Below are 19,709 nucleotides of genomic sequence, written 5' to 3'. Positions count from 1 at the left end.
CATCACCATGTGATTGTATAGCTTTGTTTGTCATGGAGTTTTTGGGTTTCCCCTTGCATTCTTCTGTATATGTATGTCTTTTTTTCTTTCTTTTTTTTTAATCTTACTTTGCTTAATTTTTGTGGTAGTTACTTTGAATGAAATAATAATAATAAAGTGCATTTAAAACTTTAAATATGAAAGCATGTTTCCGCCACCAGATTTATATATATATATATATATATATATAAAATAAAAAACTAATAAAAAAAGTTAATTGCAACTTCTTATCTCAAATTTCGGAGATATAAACCCATGCTCATTGGAAACGGCCTACGTGCATATCATATGCATGGGTTTTCTAATGTTAATGTGAATGAACTGTCGCAGTACGCACCTGAAGCATCGTAATAAAACACTGCAATGCGTGCTTAAAGCAATGTATTAAAAACGTGGCCACAGTCACGTACAGAACGCGTGTTTTAGCCCCACGAACTTTGAAATTGCCGAGAAACATTGGCTACATAATAACTGTGTTTCAGAAACGTCGAGACAATAAACCTGGTCTGAATAAAAAAAAGTCTGAATTGCAAGACATACCTTTAGAAATCGGATTTTGTTCTATGAATTCAGAATTTTCTTATCTCGCAAATTTTAGTTTATATTTTGGAATTCTGAGTTTGTATTACAGAATTATTACTTTAAGCCTATATATTGCAAATCTGACCCCCACGACCAACCAAATACTACTGTGTATACAGTACTTAGATATTTTCATCTGCAGAATAAATGAATAAAATACTGTTTCTACAATGGCATGTGAAAGTAAAAGCTTGCTGCACACTGCTGGTGAAAGGTGCTGTTGCAGCGCTACTAGTGTCAACAAGCGGAACTGCACACAGATGGCCCCGCCCCTCTCTCACGCCATTGGCGGGTTCAGTGTTGACGTGTTTTAGCTGCATCATGATCAAACTAACAGCACTGTTTTAATAGTCACAGAGTCACAGTAATACACCTTTCTGGGGAAATAAACACACTCTTTGCTTTACAGTTGACTATAGCATTACTTAGAGTTGATTCTAACATTATAAGAAATATGAAAAGTTATTGGAATTATTTTTACTTGATTTTTGCATTGATTCATTAAGCACTGAGAAATCTGCACTGATTTGCATTGATTATTCATTTCTTTCTTTCTTTCTTTATTATCTGTGTGACAGTGTGGTTATGTTGTGTTTACTTGTTAATGAACTACACTGGAATTTTAGTTTGGAGAATACACAAGTAAAAAAAAATGTTTTTTAACAAAATGTTAAACATACAAAATAACTTGTATAGAAAATATTTTACCTTTGTGACAATTATCCCCAGTTTATACCATGCATACATTTATAATACCTTAAAATTGGTTTAAATAGGGGGAAATAAAAGAAAAAGAACAAAGAAAGAAAAAGGAAAAAATGCTTATGAGGAAAAAATAGCATACCTAAATCTTTTTAGATTTGAATACAAGCATATTTGTATTACAACATGTATAATAAGTTGGTTCTGTATTTCTTGTATCTTGATTTTACCAATGTTAAGCCATTTAAACAATTTATCTTAAATTTATTTTTAAAAAAAAGGATTAATAGTCACAAAGGTTAAGATTTTGAATCAAAATGCCTGTTTTCTTTGTAAGTTCTTTTGTATGTTGAGTTTGAACATCTAGTTAGAAAATGTGAATGTTTTTTAAACAAAATTTTCATTATCAATTGGTAAACAAGTGAACATAATATAATTACACATGGTTAAAACTTAATTTAAACAAAAACAAAGCAAAACAAAAAACATACTTATGTTTTTGTTTTGTTTTTGTTTAAATAAAATTCATGTCTTCAATAGTTAAAACATTGTATTAATATTATTCTGCTGAGAAGCTGATCAAAAAATTAATTAATTATTATTATTTATTTTTTTTGTATAGTGAAAACGCCAATCCTAATGAAAATTAGTAAAGTTAATAAATTAGACAAAATTAACCCAACTGAATGTCTTGTTACTAATTAGAAATAGCATGTTTACTTATAATAAAACTAGTATTTTTAATATGTAAAACAAAACAAGTAAACAGCCTTTAGAAATGTTGACTGTACACAAGGAAGAGAAGACTGTTCTTTAACTAACAGACTTACACACTTCAGGCAATCAGATAATTGATTAGCCATAATACAATAAAACTGGAACCAAAAAAATTATTTTGTTTCACAAAATTCCATTTTCATATATAGTGGTGTCTACACCGCTGCATTTTTCCTGGGCATTAAGAGTGAAAATTTTGTATCTATGATGTTAAAACGTTTATGTTTTTGTACAGAAAGTGATTTTTAAAGTGTAACAACAAGCCCCAGTCATGTGTAAAATCAACTATTAAACTTGTATAACCCAGCTTTCACTTCTGCTTTTTTTTTCTGTTCTCAACAGATGTTGCTTTTATAAACAACAAACCCAAAGCAAAGAATATTAATGTAATATTTGTGACCCTGGAGCACAGTAGCAATAGCCAACAATACATGGGTCAAAATTATCAATTTTCCAGATTTTAAGATCATGTTCCATGAAGATATTTTGTAAATTTCCTACCGTAAATATATCAAAACTTCATTTTTGATTAGTAATATGCATTGCTAAGAACTTCATTTGGACAACTTTAAAGATGATTTTCTCAGTATTTTGTTTTTTTGAAAACTTTGATTATGGTTTTTTGAGTATTTGTATTTTAGAGATTTATTGTCCTCCTAACAAACCTTCAATGGAAAGATTATTTATTCAGCTTTCAGACAGTGTAATCATAAATTGTGGGAACCTCTCACAAGCAAAAGTTACACAATTTCTGTCAAATATCAGATTCAAATAAGATTTTTTTTTTAACAATTTCTTAATTTTATGGTTTGTCATTGTATTTTGAACAAATATGTTCTATTACTAAATAACATGTCCTCATATCGTCGTTTCGTTGCACAGATTTGTTTAAACAGCAAAATAACAATTAGCATTTAGAGCTGTAAAGAACAACATATAATGATTTACATTTAAATGCTTTTAACCAAAATTGACTTATAAATAGGAACAAATGCAATTTGTCAGTATTTGTAATGAAATAACAAACAAACAAATGAAAGAAAGAAAGAAAGAATATTGCCTTTTAATTAAACACTTTTAGTTCATTATTAGTTATATTAAAGCTAAACAATTTTAGTTATAGAATAGGCTATAACTTAAATATAAATACATTTTAAACATAAGTCAAGTTATAAAATATAACTATTTGTTTTTCTAAAACCTTCCCTTTTTCATTAATATTATGTAACTATATTTTAATACACAATTTATTATTACAATTTATAAACTATTTTAGTTAGTTTACTTACACCAAAACTGTGCTTTACTATATTTGACTAAATACATGTTATATAAATTGTAAAAAAGTTATTTTTTCTTTTTTTAATTTGTTGCACTTTGAGATTTGTTTTTCATATAAACTGCATTCTAAATCAAATGTATTATTATTATTATTATTATTTACTAGTTTTTCTTAAACCTTCCCTTTATTATTTAACTTTTTTCTTAACTATATTTTAAATATTTTAGTTATACCAAAACGTACATTTAAATATATTTTACTAAATGTAAATATATAAATGATAAATATAACTAGTTTTTCTAAAAGTTTCTCTTTATCATTTTTGTTTTCCACTTTCTTTTAGTTAACTATATTTCAGTTAAATATAACTGAAATATAACTATATTTTTAGTGCTGTCAAACAATTAATCGTGATTAATCGCATTCAAAATAAAAGATTTTGTTCACATTATTTGTGCTTACCGTGTATATTTATTATGTATATATAAATACAAATACACGCATGTATATATGTATATAAGAAAAAGATGTAGTTTATATTTTAGATATATTTATATATAATATAAATTATATGAATATACATATATATGCTGTATTTTTGGCTTTTATATATACATAATAAATATACACAGTACACAAACATATATTATGTCAACAAAAACTTTTATTTTGGATGCAATTAATCATTTGGCAGCACTATATATTTTACTAAAATATAAGTAATATGAATATAACTAGTTTTTTTTAGTTTCTCTATCATTTTTTTGTTTTTCGCTTTCTTTTATATAGCTATATTTCAGTTAAATATAACTTAAATATAACTATATTTTACTAAAATATAAGTAATATAACTATATCTAGTTTTTCAAAACATTCCCCTTTTCATTGTTTTTTTATATTTAATTAATGGATACATTTTTTAGTTATATCAAAAGTTAAACAGAACTATATTTCAAAGTTATAAATATAAGTCATGTAAGTCCCTTTTATTCATTTATGTATTTATTTGTATTAGAAGGTTTCTTTGCTTTTCTGTCTCCTATTTATCTGTACTCTCTCTCTCTCTCTGTGTGTGTGTGTGTGTGTGTCTTTTATTCTTCTCTTGTGAGATTTTACACATCAATGGTCCTGGAGGTGAAAGGTGAGCTAGTATGACCCCAGATCAGCAGTAAGACAATCCCAACGCTGCTTTTCTAACAGAAGACCCTCCTATTGGGCCCCTGAGAAGGAGGAGCCGCAGCAACTGCCATTTTAAGAAGAGGAGGGGCCAAAATACAGCAGGAACACATTCCTTCGGGGGAGAAACTCTTATCTTACACCTGATACACCATTTCCTGATTTCAAACAATTAGTAACTCAACAAGTAAATGTTAATTTCAAACAGATTGTGTTGTGTTGTTAGATGCATGTGGATTTATTCGTACCATGAAGGCCTAAAGCGATATAAACAGTTTAATCAAGGCTGCAAACTAAAGTCAAAAATGACTCATTTTGAAGTATACTTTTGATATGTTTATTCAGGATTAAAGCAATGCTTTCATAACCCCAAAATGGGTTAACAAACTGTGTACATATACGGTAATGTTCAAAGAAATACTAACAAAAATATATTTGAAAGACACTTTTAAATAAAAATGTTCACACTGAAAAAATGAAAATCATTTTCACACAGAAATTGCTGGTAAATTTCACACAAAAAAATAAACACAAATAAAAATACAAAGAAACAGCAAGCAACACTGAATTAAATGGGAAAATTTGTAGTAATTTCTATTTTACAGAAACAATATTTTCTCATAAAACTTCTCCAATAACCTGTTTTATTTACAACTTTGAAAAATCTGTTTTAGATCACGATTTTATATAGTTTTTAATCGAACAAAAAACAGGCAAAAGATTAAAAAACACAATTAGGATTTAGAACAAATCAACAGACAAGGACTAAAATTAATGTGGCTATAATACACTTTGTAATTCTGAAACGTATTGAACTCATTTCAATCTGTTTTGAGATCTAAAACAACACAGATTTCATGAATTATCAAAAAAGCATAAATCATCACCTAATTATGCAATAATACAGCAGCACAAATACAAGTGAGTATATAGCATGCATCAATATTTCACATCTGAGACATAAATAACATCATACAAAGATTAAAAACATTAGCCTAACTTTTCTTTCGATGAGTTATCTTTGCACTCCACTTTAACACAAAAAGCTAAATATTGACGAGCACAATATTGACAAAACTCTGATAAATTGTTCATTTAAATGCAATAGTGCATATAGCTTATTATAATAATTCCCCAAGCATTAAGAGCGTTCCTCGCATCGCATATGTCTTACAAGAGAGAAGATGCTGCTTTGACTGCTCGCATCTGCTGGAGATGTTGACACACATAGTTGTTTACAGTTGTAAGATTATTTTTATTATTATTATTGTGGTAGCGCTTGTCGGATTGGCGGAGGAACGCTGGAGATCGGAAGTAGTTTGTGCATGCTAATGAAGGAGTTGGGGTTGTGGATATTTACGTTCATCGGGAGCCGCCCTTCATTCACCACATGGTTAAAAGCTGAGCGCGTTCGCGGCACTTTCGCAATTTTACTACGGTTTTGTAACGCAACCCAGCGCGTGCTCGGATGCTGTATTTCCACCGTCGGCGCTAGAAGTTTACCGTTTAGTTTCGACGATTTGCCCGGAGCGTTGACAGTGAACGGTAAGTGTGCACAAGTGAGTGAAGATGGTGGATTGTATAAACCAGTGTCTTACTACGCGCGCGTGTGTTATTGACGCGAAACCTGTTGTTGCTTTTTCCGCGCGATTCACTCAACGAAGTCTAGCGCGTGCTTGCGTAAACATCTAAACCGTTCACTTTATTGTGTGCGAACGGTTAGAGGAGCGGTTTGGGGCTGTAGTTAGAGACGCGTGGTAGCCCACCATAGTTCAGAGAATGAGGGAGATTTGAAAAGCGTGCGCGAGGCTGCTGCGGTGCCAAACAAGCGTTCGCTCCAAGCACCGTTTACATTCTATCGGCGCGTTAAAATGCGTTTTGAACCGCTCCTCGAGAACTTTTCACGCGCCGAGCGCTCCAGAACAGCGGTCGTTCGCTGTGCTTTGTGAACGCTAGTGCTGGAGTTGGGTTGCCAGCAGAACAAAGCGACAGCACATGGGCAGCTGCAGGCCGCGCGCTGCTGTGCTAGCAACACTGCTAGGCTAGCCAGCGAGTTTGAAACGTAACGTTGCACGTTTGAACCCGACCCTTGCGCTTAAATATTTGGGAAACTACCCTCGTTTCTGTTGACTAGTAAACACAGAGCAACGGAGTTTGCGGTTTCCCGCAAATATTGGAAGATTAGAGCGCGTTCTGAATGCATGTGCGGTGGAACGCTTTGGGCCGGTCACGTTTAAGAATAGAATTCCAAAGCGTTCCGCGCAGCACAAAAGGGTTTGGGCGTTAAATCAAGACTGTAGTAGACTCTCACGTTGGGTAAACAGATGCCGCGTCAAACCAAAATGAGCTAGAACGGTTGGGGCTGGTGTTGTCGAACGTGTTTGAGCGTGCGTTCGACGCATCTCGCGGCAGTTGTTCGGAGTTGTAGAGTACTTTTTTTACCGACTAGCTTTGCAAGGTCCAACCCAAACAACGAGCAAAGCCGTGGACACTCGACTTTGCCCTTGTTTTTAGTTTCTCCAACACAACTAGTGCGGACTCTTCGGCGCCATATTGGTGCAAATCATGGGGGAGGGGTGTGCGCGCGTTTCGCTGGAGTGCGCATGCGCTTTAGAACGCCGGTTGTGTCCCTTACGAAAATTAACCATGGTTTTACTACAAACTAAAAAACAAATAAACCATTGCTACTATAGTTAAACCATGGAAACCACAAATTAACCTTGGGTTTGCTACACTAACCATAATCTGGTGTTTGTAGTACAACTGGTTATACGAATGGTAAACAATATGTCATAAACCACGTTTTCTACACTTTTGCTTCAATAAAAACATGGTTAATTTTCGTAAGGGGTACTTCGCTTATCGAATTATATTAAGTGGTTTAGGTTAATTTTATTTTGTTTTTTAAATGCGTACATTTTCTAGGTTTTTAATGCCGCTGTCTAGTCAGATAGATGGAACTTTATTTTTTTTTTTCCTTTGTTGTTTTATTTTTTTATTTTTTTTATTTTTTTTTTTAATAAAGTGTTCATTGCTCATGTGGTTTTGAACCTAAATGCAGTAGTCAACATTTGAAGTGGATCAAAAAAGTTCATCGTTAGACAAGATCGCATTTTGGTTTTAGGACAACGTTGATGAAATGCTGACTACTGTATATTAATGAAACTGAATGTAAGACAAGTGTGCAATAACATACCTCTTCCCATTATTTTCAGAAAAACAATCGACCACCTCAAGTCCCCTTAACGACATGATCCGAGGCTAACGCCGATCCCAAAAGTGGATCTTCCCGGTTCCTGGTGGCCGTGAGCTTGTCGACTCCATGTCAGCGTAGTGCCAAAGTGCTTACAGTGCAGGTAGTTCTGTAAAATCTACTGCAGTGAAGGCACTTCAAGCTCTACTTTGACATGATCACACACGAGCGGCGACGTGAACTACTGCTTATGCTAAGGTGCATTTAGTGCAGATAGTGAAATAGACTAGCACCTACTGCCCTAAGTGCCCCTTCTGGCATAAGGGGCTGGCAAATCCCGCTGTTCCCCATTGGCTGTCCCCTGCTCTTTCATTTCATGCAGTTCTCTGCTAGTTTTGCATAGTTGCACTACAAGAAATATTGAGTTGTGCAAATCTATGCAAAACTGATGGTGGCCTGCTTCCCCATCCTCTCCTGTGCTTCTCGCTTTGACTGTTTCTGCTTAAGCGTGCGCGTGTGTTTTTCAGGTTCACCTTTGTTTTTCGTGGCTCTGCGCGAGTGAAAACACTCACTCTGGTTCCAGCAGTATTAAAGTGCTTATAGTGCAGGTAGTTTTGTAAAATGCCTATCTACTGCAATGTGAGCACTTCAACTACTTCTAGATGCGAGCGTCGCGGAGAGCGCTTGACCTTCGCGTTTTCCTGTGCGCACTGTCCTGGTTAGTTTTGCTGGTTTGCAGTCAGCGTTCATATCGTTGCTGTGCAAATCCATGCAAAACTGATTGTGACAGTGAGGAGTCTCCGCTTCCCGACACACTCCAGCATCCCTGTCTTTGCAGGTTGGGATCAGCCGCAATGCTCTGCGCTGGAAGTATTGCACTTGTCCCGGCCTGTGAAGAGCACGGGAAATTGTCCAGCTGTTTTTGTGTTCTTTAATAAAATGTTAACGTGTGTATGTATGTGTGTATATATAATATTTTGTTCCCTCCGTCTTGTATGTTAAAATTTGATCATCTCAATAAAAGTTTTAAATGCGTATTTGCTTGTGAAGTTGTATTTTAATATTTCAAGCTGTAGAACGGTTGAATTTTTCCTTGTAAAGTTTTTTTTTGTTTGTTTTTTTTTTTGTTTTTTACTGTAATGGTATTACAAGATCTGTTTTTGTATTAAAACATGACCAGTATTAAGTTTATTATAGGTTAATGGGATTTATTGGGTTAAATGTTTAGTGGATTCATATCACATGCTACCAAAGTTTGATTTTTTTTTTTTTTCTCCACATTTTAGAATAATAGTAATAGTTTGAAAAAAAAAAAAAAAAGTAGATTTGAAAATTATCTAAAAAAAAAAAAAATAACTTAATTGTTTTGCATTGATACATGGCCCTTTAGTTTGAGAGAAACATGTAAGTGTCAGTGTTTGATTAGTTGTTCAAACTTAAATTCATTCAATGTTAGATTTTTTTTTTATTATTATTGTATATATCAAATGTTTTTGCACATTATTTTTTTCTGAATACTTTAATATTGGAGTTCCGTAATAGCCGCCTTTTTAAATCTATAAAAGCCTTTTTGTTTTTTTTTTCTTGTTTTTTTTGGTCAAACATGCAGGTAACTGTTTGAACACTAGATGGCCGTATTGTATTTGGAATGACTCGTTCATGTTTAGTATTTGTTTGACGACTTTGTGAAAACACACGCTTTTATTAGTCTATATAAAGATATTAAACTCATCCGAATCCTTTGCTTTAGCAGAAGCAGGAGTGAATTTTTTGAATAAAGTTAACGAGATAGTGAAGAATGCTTAAAAAAAATGTAGCCCAATTAGGCCTATCACTTTTGAACATTTGAAAGTTTTAATTCACATTGGTCAAATGTTGCATAAAGTGTTAAAATATATTTAGATAAGATACTAGCTATTAAATCAGAAATCCTAAAGTTTAATGTGAATCGTTTTAGCAAAGCAAACTATATAGGCTTATTTGTAATGTGAAAGTGATATTTGATGGTTCAGATATAAATGGCGTTTTTCTGGTTATGCATGTATATCCACTGTTTCTGAGAGCAGATGATGCATGATCATTGTTATCAGAGACCTCAAACTTGTGTTGACGCTAAAGTGTGTTTGTAAAAGATATGAACCAGGTTTAGGACTGATGTGCATAGGTTGTACTATAAGAGGACTTTGAACCTGTGTGTGGAGCTCATCCTCCAATTTTATCATATGTGATGGAGTTGTGCAATAGTGACTACAAACCACATCCATTCATCTGCAGCATCTCTGACTCTCATAAACTTATTAAAATATATTGCAGTAAAAATCCATCTGTCTGAATAACAGAAAGGCCTGTGCATCCATCAAACTGTATCCTCCATATTTCAGTCATTTAAAACTTTCAGACAAGACTTTACCTTTCAAGGCTTACTTGACTTTTTTATGTTTTGCCTTTGTGACTTCTGGAAGGTCTGTTTTAATGCATTGGACATTAAAATTTAAAGTTTTTTTTTTTTTTTTTTGCTATAGTCAGACTTTTAAGATTCCATGCTTGAGATAAAATATTTTAAGCAAGGTTAATTGTCATTTCACATTAATTTTAACAACTTTTCTGAATATTGCCTTAAATGAAAACTTTTTGCATTTATATGATCGATTAAGTATAGCTTTTTGCTCACTGTTTATAGCTGTTCTAGTTTATTTTCAGGAAGCAGAGCTTCACTTCAGTCCTTCGCTGGGTCTGTCTGTAATTATGATTTAACTACAGATAAACAGAAGTAACGATGCCCATCATATGATTTTTGATCTAGAATGGGAGTGCAATAAATCTGACTAAAATATTTTGGTAAAATATTTACATCCAAAAGTGAAAGAACTTCAAATCTGTTCCCCCATTCAAAACAGCAGCATACACTGCAGAATAAAGATTGACAGATTTTCTTATTTTAAAACAGAGCCATTGTTTGTGCAGTAAACCACTGTTTAATAAAAGAAAAAATAAATTATCCTGCTGTACCAAAAAAACATACCAATCCATGGATTCAAAACCAAAGAAATTTGTTTCCTTGATGGAATAAAAATATTTTTTTGAAAAAAGTATTTGTGGCTTTATCTCACAATATTGACTTGTTTATTTATAATTGCGAGTTATAAACTCGTTTACATCTCTCAATATACTTTTTGAGTTTGCATCTCGAAATTTGATATTTTATCTCAGACATTAATCTCAAAATTCAAAATTTTTTCATCTGAATTATTAGTATACATCTAAGAATATAGAAGTTTTTTCTCTAAAATCTGAGTTTACATCTCTAACTTTTTATCTCAGAATTTTTAGTTTGCTTCTTAAAATTAACTTTTTTTTTCCTAAAATTGAGTTTGCATCTTTAATTTCTGTTGTTTTTTTGTTTTTTGTTTTTTTGTTTGTTTTTGTTTTTTGTTTTTGTTTTTTTTTCTAAGAATTCTGAATTTGCATCTTTAAATTTTGACATTTTTCCCCCCAGGTTTTGAGTTAGCATTTTTAAATTCTGACTCTTTCTCAGAATTTTGACACTTCTTGCAAAAAAAAAAAAAAAAGTTACAGTTACCTCTTCTTTTTTATTTCATGGGGAAAATACACTTCCATGGGCCACAACATGGACCAGCACCAGTGTGAAATCAGACAGTATATAATGTGACAGGAGCCGATGGGAACCTGATCCTGAGTGTCTACTCATTATTCATCTAAATCTTTTGCACTGAAGTAACAACATGTCAGGTTAGTGTGGGTCTCTCTCTTCCCGCGTTCGCCATTCATTGAATCATTTATTGCAGCGGCATATGAAAGCATCATCAATCTTGTTTCGTCTGATCTAATGTGCTGTCAGCTGCTCTGTGTCCCCTTGTCCAGTCTCATAATTTAACCACTAATATGTTTCATAATGTCCTCCGGGCATGTGGCAGTATGGAGGTCATTATAGTTTGCAGCAGGCAGATACGAGAGGAGGATTTCGCCAAGCAGCATCACCAAGTTTTCAATGAGAGAAAATAACACAAAAGACATTTTTGTTAAAAGAACAGCACAAAAATACAGCTACAACCACGACTTTATCATGAATGCTAGCGGTTGATCACAAGCAACTGGCTTTCTTCCAAACTGCATCCAGTGGAAATAGTTCCCAAGCCTCGTATGAAAGCATCTTTCAGTATGATTTTCTTCATAGAGATATGTGACAGACAAAAGCATGTATCGTCTTTTTGGAATGATCCACTATTTCCCCATGACAGTAATTAATTATTAATCAGTCAAAAAGCATGCTGGCATGTAACCAGCATCTCTACGACTGGATTGGCCTCACAGAAAGTTCAGCGGGAGCAGCATGTATTCGACAACTGGAAGTGACAGGGAAAGGATGAAATAGATTCATAAAACAGCATTTTTGAGGTCATATGATTGTGTAATATTCTTAAATATCAGCTTATGTCCATTGAAACACTGCATGATATCTGCTCCAGTGGAAGGAACAGTATAGTCTCTTGTTGAAATCAGTCTTGAATGCTCTGAAATTTGGAAACAGATTTGGAGAAATGTAGCATTGCATAACTATCTCATGAATGGATGCTCTGCAGTGAATGGGTGCCGTCAGAATGAGAGTCCAAACAGCTGATAAAAACATCACAATAATCCACAGCACTCCAGTCCATCAGTTAATGTCTTGTGGAGCCAAAAGCTCCATCATTAAGATGTTTCTAACTTCAAACTGTCACTTCCGGCTAAAATACAAATCCATAATAGCGCTTCTTCCAGTGAAAAAGTCTGAATCAGGAGAGAAATCTGCACAGATCAAGCACCGTTTACAAGCCAAAACAGCCCTAAACAAATATGTGAATGGATTTTGATGTGAAAGACAACAGGAGATGTACTTTTTCACTGGAGGAAGCGTTATTAAGGATTATGGAGTTGTATTTTAGTCTGAAGTGATGGTTTGAAGTTAAAAATGTCTTGATGAATTTGTTAAACACACAGCTTTTGTCTTTTAAAGACATTAACTGATGGACTGGAGTGGTGTGGATTATTGTGATGTTTTTATCAGCTGTTTGGACTCTCATTCTGACGGCACCCATTCACTGCAGAGCATCCATTGATGAGACACTGATGCAATTCTACATTTCTCCAAATCTGATGAAGAAACAAAGTGAGTGTGAGTGAGTGAGTGAGTGCATCTTTAACGAATTTTCACTTTTGGCAGAACTGTTCCTTTTGTGCCGTCTGTTTAATAAAGTTTGTTACCTAGAACAATTCCTCTGAAGCTCATCTGATTGACAGATTGGCTTCCAAAGGTGGCCAGTGCCATGTATATAAATGTATACATATGAGTCAGACAGAACCTATGAGTGTAGGAGTGATGCTGGCAGAATGAGAGCTGTGTGGAAAACAGCATGTACGTAAATGTAAATACATCCCTCTCTATGTAACCTTACACTGATTATAGGTTCAGTTTATTTTTATTTTTACTTTATGGGGGGGATAATGTTGTTTTTAGTGTATAGGTCTTGCTGATGAAATGTTTTCTAATTTAGGTGCATAAGAATTCTGAGGTTTTAAACTTTGCGTATGTGTGGATGTGGGTGGCGTATTCTCTATACTGTCTGGGACAGCCCAATTTCAGCCAGCCTGAATGAAACCATTTTTAGTGATTCCTTCTTTCTTGTGGATTTTATTAGTATTAACTGTTGTGCACAAGCAAAATTGGAGGTGCACTGTTTTATTTTCAAGATAAAAAACCGAAAAGAGGCAGTGGCGGGCTGCAGACGTCATTAAATTTGTAAGTGTGGAATTAGCCAATTAAATATTTTAGATCTGAGAATAAGAATTTGACTGCAATAGAAAGTCATGTAACTTTTTCTGTCATTAAATTTCATGAATTACTACACCACAGCTTTGTGTGGTTGGCTATTTATGAAAAAATATTTAAAAAAAAAGCCAAATTAAATTATTTTGTCACAATCTGCTTCGTATTCACAGCTACACTAAAAAAAACATCTTATAATTTTTTTTCTTGTTTTCCAGTAACATTCTTAAATCAAGATAAATTCACTAAATAATAAAATAAAAAATAATATTTAAGTTTAATATTAATATTTAGTTATAAGATTATATTATATATATTTTTCTCATTTTAAGCCAAAACTCACTTAATTTTGATGCATTTTTATCAGAAAACAAGACATATATGTGTCATTTACCTTCTCAAGTAAGCCTAAATATATCTTGATTTAAGAATGTTTAAATATTTGTAAAGTGATTCATAATATCATTCGAATCGAACGTATCCTACTGTTGTTATGGTTACCGTCGCTAGCGGCTATTCGAAAAAACGCACTTGTAATCTAACTTTTTACTGAAAAATCCTTTTAAAACCTGTATATACTTGTATGAAAAAATGTGTCCTGTTTATATGTGTAGGGTAGCCAACTGTAAACACACCCCCTTTAAGAGAATTCAAGGAGTCATGGGGTCAGACCCTCCTAAACTGTCCTCATTATGAGTTTCCACATATTCCAGAGCCGTGAAAATCGCGACTGATAATCAGTGATGCGCTGTGCTGCATTGGCAGAACGTTCCGTTTAGAACGTTTTGACGAGTGCACGCTTTCCTCCAGTCAAAGAGAAGAAAGTCGAGAGAAAACAACTGTGAGAAGTTCCAGCGCTGTGGAGGATCTGATTCTGACAGCTGCAGGTTCACTCGCATCACGCGCGCTCACCGCGAACTCTCGAGGAACTCCAGTCGGAACGCGCGATGGTTTCTGCCGCGCAACCTCAACGCGTTTTGACTCCCAAATAGAGAGGAATCTGCGCGTGCTTTCTCAGAGGTCAACTCCATGACGAGGATAAATCAACAGATCTCAGCGGAGCTCGCGATGTCGGCTGTGTTTGCCGTTCTGTGCGCGCTTTTGGCTCCGGTCGCAGCGGATCCACACGCGGTGAACTGCAGCCAGGTGAAAGACGCGTTTACCGACCTGGGTTACAGTCCTGTACGTGTTCCCACCGAGGAAACAGCAGGTATCGATTGAATTACAACACTGTCATCTGCTTAAACGCAGCTTAATATGGGAGACCGGGGCAAGTTGTCACACGGTCTGTAGGTCAGTTTTGCTTTAACTTAAAACAAACCTGACATACAGACGTGTGACAACTTGCCCCTTTTAAGTCAAAAGTCCTTGCTTTTTTTGCATTGGTTGTGTATGTTAGTTTCTTACGTCGAGGTCGAAAACAAAATAATATATTTAATTCTATCCTGTTTAACTGTTTAACAAGAGGACACTGTAAAACCGCTTTACAATGAAGGTTGATTGGAAACGTCAGGGTGGGGCAAGTTGTCACATATTTGTGACCTTGGAGCACAAAATCAGTCTTAAGTCGCTGGGGTTATATTTATAGCAAAAGCCAAAAATATATTGTATGTGTCAAAATTATCGATTTTTTCTTTTATGCCAAATATAAAAGCATAATTTTTTATTAGTAATATGCATTGCTAAGAACTTCATTTGGACAACTTTAAATGCGATTTTCTCAATAGTTTGATTTTTTTTTTGCATACTCAGATTCCAGATTTTCAAACAGTTGTATCTCGGCCAAATATTGTCATATCCTAACAAACCATACATACTGTTTATAAAGATCATATAGTTTGATTAAAAAAAATAATAATAATAAAAGTCAGTTTTTTGTATTCTATCTGTTTTCTTTGCATTTATTATACAATTAAAAAAAGGCCTCTAACACTAGTTATCTCAATGCTTTTTCTATTCTATCTGTTTTCTTTTTATTTATTATACAATTAAAAAAAACTTGCTATGTGTACTGCATTAAGCTAACTGAGTCTTGTTTTAGCACTTGTATATCATTGCTCTTTTGTTGGTTTTGATAGCTTCTATTGTCCTCATTTGTCTGCTAAATGACTAAATGTAATGACTGTTTAATGGCAAGTTCTACTGTGACAACTTGCCCCGGGCTGACAACTTATTGGCATGAACTAACTGTTAAACATTGATTTCCTGGTTAGTAATGATGGAAATGGTCCGTAGCTTGCTAATAGTTCATATTCTTCTAGGTTTGAGTCATCTGATAGTTATAAATGGGGAGATTTCAGTCACAGATGTTGCAGAAGTGTCCTAAAAAAGATTTGCTTGAAACAGAGTTCAGCTTCAGTGATCTTGTGTGAATGAATGAGACTTTAGGGAACTGTTATTTTTCATATTACCAGACGTACTTTCATGCAGTGGCACATTCTTAACACCAACATTTGAGTAGCCTATGTCAAGGTCTTCTGAGTCATGGCTTTAATTACTGGTTTGTTTTAAAAATACTCATCTCAAGGTTGCAGTAGGTTCCTACCAACTTTTAAACCAAACCTATGCCCTTGGTTTAACTTTATTCTGTGGTGTGAGGTTGCAAGAATTCTGGACCCTAAAATGAGTCATTGACCCAAAAAAAATGTTGATAAAACCAAAAAAGTGCATGCAAATCTCTTTTGGTCTTCATAATATTGCAATAGTACACTATTTAGGAAAATTAGCATGTAACGAGTTTGCATTCAATTGCTTATAAAATGTTCGCAGTAATGTCTGAAATGAGACAAGCGGCTGATAAGAAGGTGAGAAATCTAAGAGTTAGTTCCTCCAAACTGAACCCCGTAACCTCTTTGGTTGTTCTCAATCCTGTGCTTTTTGAGAGGATCCTGTCAACATCTCAGGCTAATTATTATTCTTTTTGATTTTATTTAAATTTTAGTTAATTGTGTATTAGTAAATTCATTTAATTTAACTTGCTGATAAGAAGGCAAGAAATCTAAAATATTCCATCAACATTTCAACCTAAAAACGTTATGATGCACAGAAACGGGTTTATTTTAATTAAAGAAACAGTTAATCTAAAAATTCTATTTATAAAATTAATTGTCTTTTATTTTTATTTAATTTTGTTGTTTATTTGATTATTTTGTTTTATTTTATTTTTGTATTTTGTATTTTATTTTTATTTAATTACATTTTTATTTAATTTTATTGCTGTTAAGAAGGCGAAGAAGTTAAAGGAATAGTTCATCCAAAAATGACATTTTATTTTTTTTTATTTTATTTTATTTTGTTTTATTAATGTATTTTTTTATTGCTGATAAGAAGGCAATGAATCTAATAGTTGAAAACTAAAATAAGTGTTTTGAGATCCTAAAATAAACAAGTTCACTTTAGTTAAAGGAATAGTTCATCCATAAAAAGTCTTTATATATTTTTTTATTTTAATATTTTTTTATTTTATTTTGTATTTTTTTTATTTTGTTTTATTCTTTATTTTTGCATCTTTTGTTTTATTAATGTATTTTTTTTATTGCTTTTATTTTATTTTATTTTATTTTATTAAATGAAGATGTAACCTAAGAGGAACCCCATAACCTCTTCGTTGCTCTCTCTATCCTGTGCGTTTTGAGAAGATCCTGTCAACATCTCAGTCTAAAAGCCTCGTGATGCAGAGAAACAGGCATCACACTTACAGCATCCAGCATCTGCTGGCTTGTCAACAGAGCTAAATGTGTCCTCTGCTCCTGAGCTTCTCAACAGCTCTTCCCATATATTTAAATCAATGTTACGAGGCCTCGTCGCATGCCAGACTCCTGCAGACGCGCTGAAAGCCCAGAGTGTGCTAACAGGCCTACAGCCGCTGCTTGTGTTCCATTGTGGGTGTGTTTTCTCAGATGCATGAAGGGATTTTGTTTAACTAAACTGATGTTTGGTGTAGGTGAATGTGTGTGTCTGGTGCTGTTCTCAGTCCTGTAATTTCTCACCCGTGCCTCAGAGGTCAACCAAAAGACTGAAATAACGCTGTTGACATTTTGTGACCCCCTTGACTTCATGATCAGAGATAGAATTGCTGTTGATGGGTGAGAGGTTTTCGTCTGGAAGCGTGCAGTCTAACAAATCACTGTCAGGAGAGTCATTCATCAACACGGTCACTGGCTGGCATTATTTTAAAGTCGACATTGACCCTGTTGACCTTATTAATACGCTTTCCTGTGCTTTTCATGTTGATTATATTACAGAGACAACAGAAAATTAACACCGTGTCATATCTTTATGCAGATTAAAAATATACAGCCGGAGGTGGTTTGATTAGTGCTGGTTTAATGCAGTTTTGCACAGTTTTTTAATATTTTGAGTCTTAAACATGGAGTTGGAAAACGGACCCTTTTCCTTGGAAACAGTTGGCCAGAAATGGAAACTAAGGTCAAAAATGAGAGTGCACAGACAAGTAATAATATGATTTAGTTTTAATAAGAGGTTTGAACGTGATGGACTTTTCTGTGGAAAAGTTTTGTACCTGGAAACAGCACTTTAGTTAAAGACCTAGTTCACCCCAAAATTATTTTATTTTATTTTTTTTTATTTTTTTTTTTTATTTTATTTTATTTTATTTTATTTTATTTTATTTTATTTTATTTTATTTTATTTTATTTTATTTTATTTTATTTTATTTTATTTTATTTTATTTTATTTTATTTTTATTTTATTTTATTTTATTTTATTTTATTTTATTTTATTTTATTTTATTTTATTTTATGACTGACTGTTTGTTTCCATCTTGTGGATCTCTTTTGCTCACCGAGGCTGCATTTAAATTGATCAAAAATACTGTACAAATTGTAAAATAATATTACAATTTAAAATAGATGTTTTCTACGTGAATATCTGTTAAACTGTAATTTATTCCTGTGATCAAAGCTGAATTTTCAGCATCATTACTCCAGTCTTCAGTGTCACATGATCTTCAGAAATCATTCTAATATGCTGATTTGGTGCTCAAGAAACATTTCTGATTATTATCAGTGTAAAATTGCGTTGCTGTGTCTCTCTCTGGTCTGTAGGAGAAGATCTGCGGGTTTGCGCTCCTCAGAGAACCTGCTGTAATGCAGAAATGGAGGAGAACTTCATCCAGAGAAGCTCACGGGACTTTGAGAAGCTCATGGACGACACGAGCGAAGAGCTGAGGGACGCGTTTATGACCGGACATAAAAGGTTTGATGGTACGATTTGTTCTTTAACATTCATTGATTAATTGGTGTCAAATTATGAGACTGTTTCGTATTTAGTCTAATGAGGGATTATTAACCCTTTAAAGCCCACATTTCGAATGATTGCTGTTAAACCTGGTACACTCAATCTTCTCTGCCTTCTGTCCTCTGATTGATGGATTATGCTTTTTTATTAAAAAAGCTTTGATTATTTTCAGCTTTGATCACAGCATATTCACAAAGAAAACGGCTATTTTAAATTGTAACAATATTTCACAACTTTAATGATGTTGATGATGATGATCAAATAAATGATGTGCATAAGAGACTTCTTTCAGAAACATTACAGCCCCCAAACCTTTGAATAGTGCCGTAAATTCACATTAGAGTTTAAGTTTTTGTCAAAAGCACCTCAACTATCCAGAATAGGAAGAAAATGTTGGTGTCTTTTATGTTACACATAGCAGAAAAATAATAATGCAGGAAATAGAATAAGGAAGGCATTCCAAAGATGTTTTTCTTTAATGTTTCTGTATGTAGAGATAAAATATAAAGAGGTGGACAGTAATGAAGTACATTTACTTGAGTACTGTACTTAAGATCACTTTTTGAGTATCTTTACTTGAGTACTTTTTTTTATTAATTTTTTAAAATTTTTATTATTGTAATTGTTTTTTTAAACATTTTTATTTATTTATTTATTTATTTTTAAGTACAATCATTTTTTACTATTATAATTTTTACATTTTGCTTATTTTTCATTACGTTTTTAATAAATTTATTATTTTTACTGTTTTATTTAACTACTTTATTTTTTTTTGTTTTATTTATTCATTTATTTAATTAAATTTTTGCAATTACTATTACATTTATTATTTGACAGACAAATATTATTTGGCAATGGTTTCATAATTTTATCCA

At 33.3% G+C, this 19,709-nt stretch overlaps 1 protein-coding gene across 1 annotated transcript in view; it reads left to right on the top strand.

Annotated features, from left to right (window-relative positions):
* Window positions 1-14,173: 14,173 nt before the first annotated feature.
* Window positions 14,174-19,709, top strand: part of gpc6b (glypican 6b) — a 35,564-nt gene continuing 30,028 nt past the window's right edge. The window contains exons 1-2 of the mRNA XM_042730443.1: window positions 14,174-14,785; window positions 18,642-18,800. Of these exons, the coding sequence (XP_042586377.1) occupies window positions 14,605-14,785; window positions 18,642-18,800 (340 nt within the window). The 5' untranslated portion in view covers window positions 14,174-14,604. The remainder of the gene's footprint in view (window positions 14,786-18,641; window positions 18,801-19,709) is intronic.

The sequence above is a fragment of the Cyprinus carpio genome, chromosome B9 (assembly GCF_018340385.1).
Source record: "Cyprinus carpio isolate SPL01 chromosome B9, ASM1834038v1, whole genome shotgun sequence".
Lineage (NCBI taxonomy): Eukaryota > Metazoa > Chordata > Actinopteri > Cypriniformes > Cyprinidae > Cyprinus > Cyprinus carpio.
Note: the sequence above shows the minus strand (reverse complement) of the source record. Positions and strands in the feature narration are given on the sequence as shown.